We start from the raw sequence: 1,442 nt of genomic DNA on the forward strand, positions 1-1,442 counted from the left end.
TTTTCTAAGAACGACATATATGTCTATCCCATTAACTCACTCCAAAACAGATTTTTCATACCTGTGATTGATGGAAAAACGTTGTCCATTATTGATGTTTTTATCGTTAAATATGACAATAATTTCTTTTGATTGCATGAAACTAAACTGGTGTAAAATAGCTCAAATGTAATGATGGAATCATGTCTTCTAATAGTTGCATATGAAACCCCAGCGGCATCTTTCAGGTATCTTTCTTTCAGACGTCTTTTAAAATTTGTTTAAATGCTTTGTCTTTGTAGGAAACTTGTACTAACACAGCATGGAAGAGAAGAATGGGAGTTCTTCCACTGGGTTCATCCTACTGGGTTTCTCTGACAGGCCTCAGCTGGAGCTAGTCCTCTTTGTGGTTCTTGTCATCTTCTACAGCCTCACTTTGCTGGGGAACACAACCATCATTGCGCTGTCCCACCTGGACCCCAATCTCCACACCCCCATGTACTTTTTCCTCTCCAACCTGAGCTTTCTGGACCTGTGTTACACGACCAGTGTTGTCCCCCAGTTCCTGGTGAACCTCAGTGGAGCAGACAAGTCCATCTCGTATGGCGGGTGTGTAGCTCAGCTCTACATCTTTCTGGGGCTGGGGTGCACAGAATGCATCCTCTTGGGCGTGATGGCATTTGACCGCTACGCGGCGGTTTGCAGGCCCCTCCACTACACTGTAATCATGCACCCCCGTCTCTGCTCCCTGATGGCGTCTGCCTCGTGGGCCTTTGGCTTTTCCAACTCATTACTGCAGACAGTGCTCACCTTCCTCCTGCCACTTTGTGGGAGAAATAAAGTAGACCACTTCCTTTGTGAGATCCCTGCGCTGCTCAAGCTTGCCTGTGTCGACACCACTGCGAATGAGTCTGAGCTTTTCTTTGCCAGCTTCATCATTCTTTCCATCCCTGTTTTATTAATCATGTTCTCCTATGGGCAGATCGGTAGGGCCGTATTAAACATAAAGTCAGCATCTGGGCGGAAAAAAGCATTCGGGACATGTGGATCCCACTTCCTGGTGGTCTCCCTGTTCTATGGCACGGCCATCTATGCTTATCTGCAGCCCACCAGCAACTACTCTCGTGATCAGGGCAAGTTCACAACTCTCTTTTATGGCATCATTACTCCCATGATGAACCCCTTCATATACACTCTGCGGAACAAGGATGTGAAGGGAGCTGTGAAGAGGGTGCTTTGGAAGGACTCTGGCTCCAGATGACCGTGTGAGGAAGGCACTTGAGTGGAGGGACTTTGTCAGTGCCTGTAGCATCTGTGTGTCCTTCATGTGTCGTCAGAGTTTCCCTTGATAACTGTCTGGGAGAGTTCCTTACCATGTCTTCCAAAGAAACCGAGTGCAAACCCTAAGGTCATGAATTCGGGCAACCTCTGGAAATTTTGAAAACCTGCTCCTAGACTATCAG

At 47.1% G+C, this 1,442-nt stretch overlaps 1 protein-coding gene across 1 annotated transcript; it reads left to right on the forward strand.

Moving 5' to 3' along the window:
- The first annotated feature begins 301 nt into the window (after positions 1-301).
- LOC101627226 (putative olfactory receptor 2B8) lies at positions 302-1,240 on the forward strand. The gene has a single exon (XM_004695820.1). It carries the CDS (start codon positions 302-304, stop codon positions 1,238-1,240), a length of 939 nt encoding a protein of 312 aa, XP_004695877.1.
- Positions 1,241-1,442: the final 202 nt, after the last annotated feature.

This window comes from Condylura cristata, unplaced genomic scaffold (genome assembly GCF_000260355.1).
Source record: "Condylura cristata isolate star-nosed mole 26May11 unplaced genomic scaffold, ConCri1.0 scaffold00822, whole genome shotgun sequence".
Taxonomy (NCBI): domain Eukaryota; kingdom Metazoa; phylum Chordata; class Mammalia; order Eulipotyphla; family Talpidae; genus Condylura; species Condylura cristata.

What these genes read in the sequence shown, in the direction of transcription:
- LOC101627226 (XM_004695820.1), top strand. Translation starts at nt 302, where the DNA reads ATGGAAGAGAAGAATGGGAGTTCTTCCACTGGGTTCATCCTACTGGGT.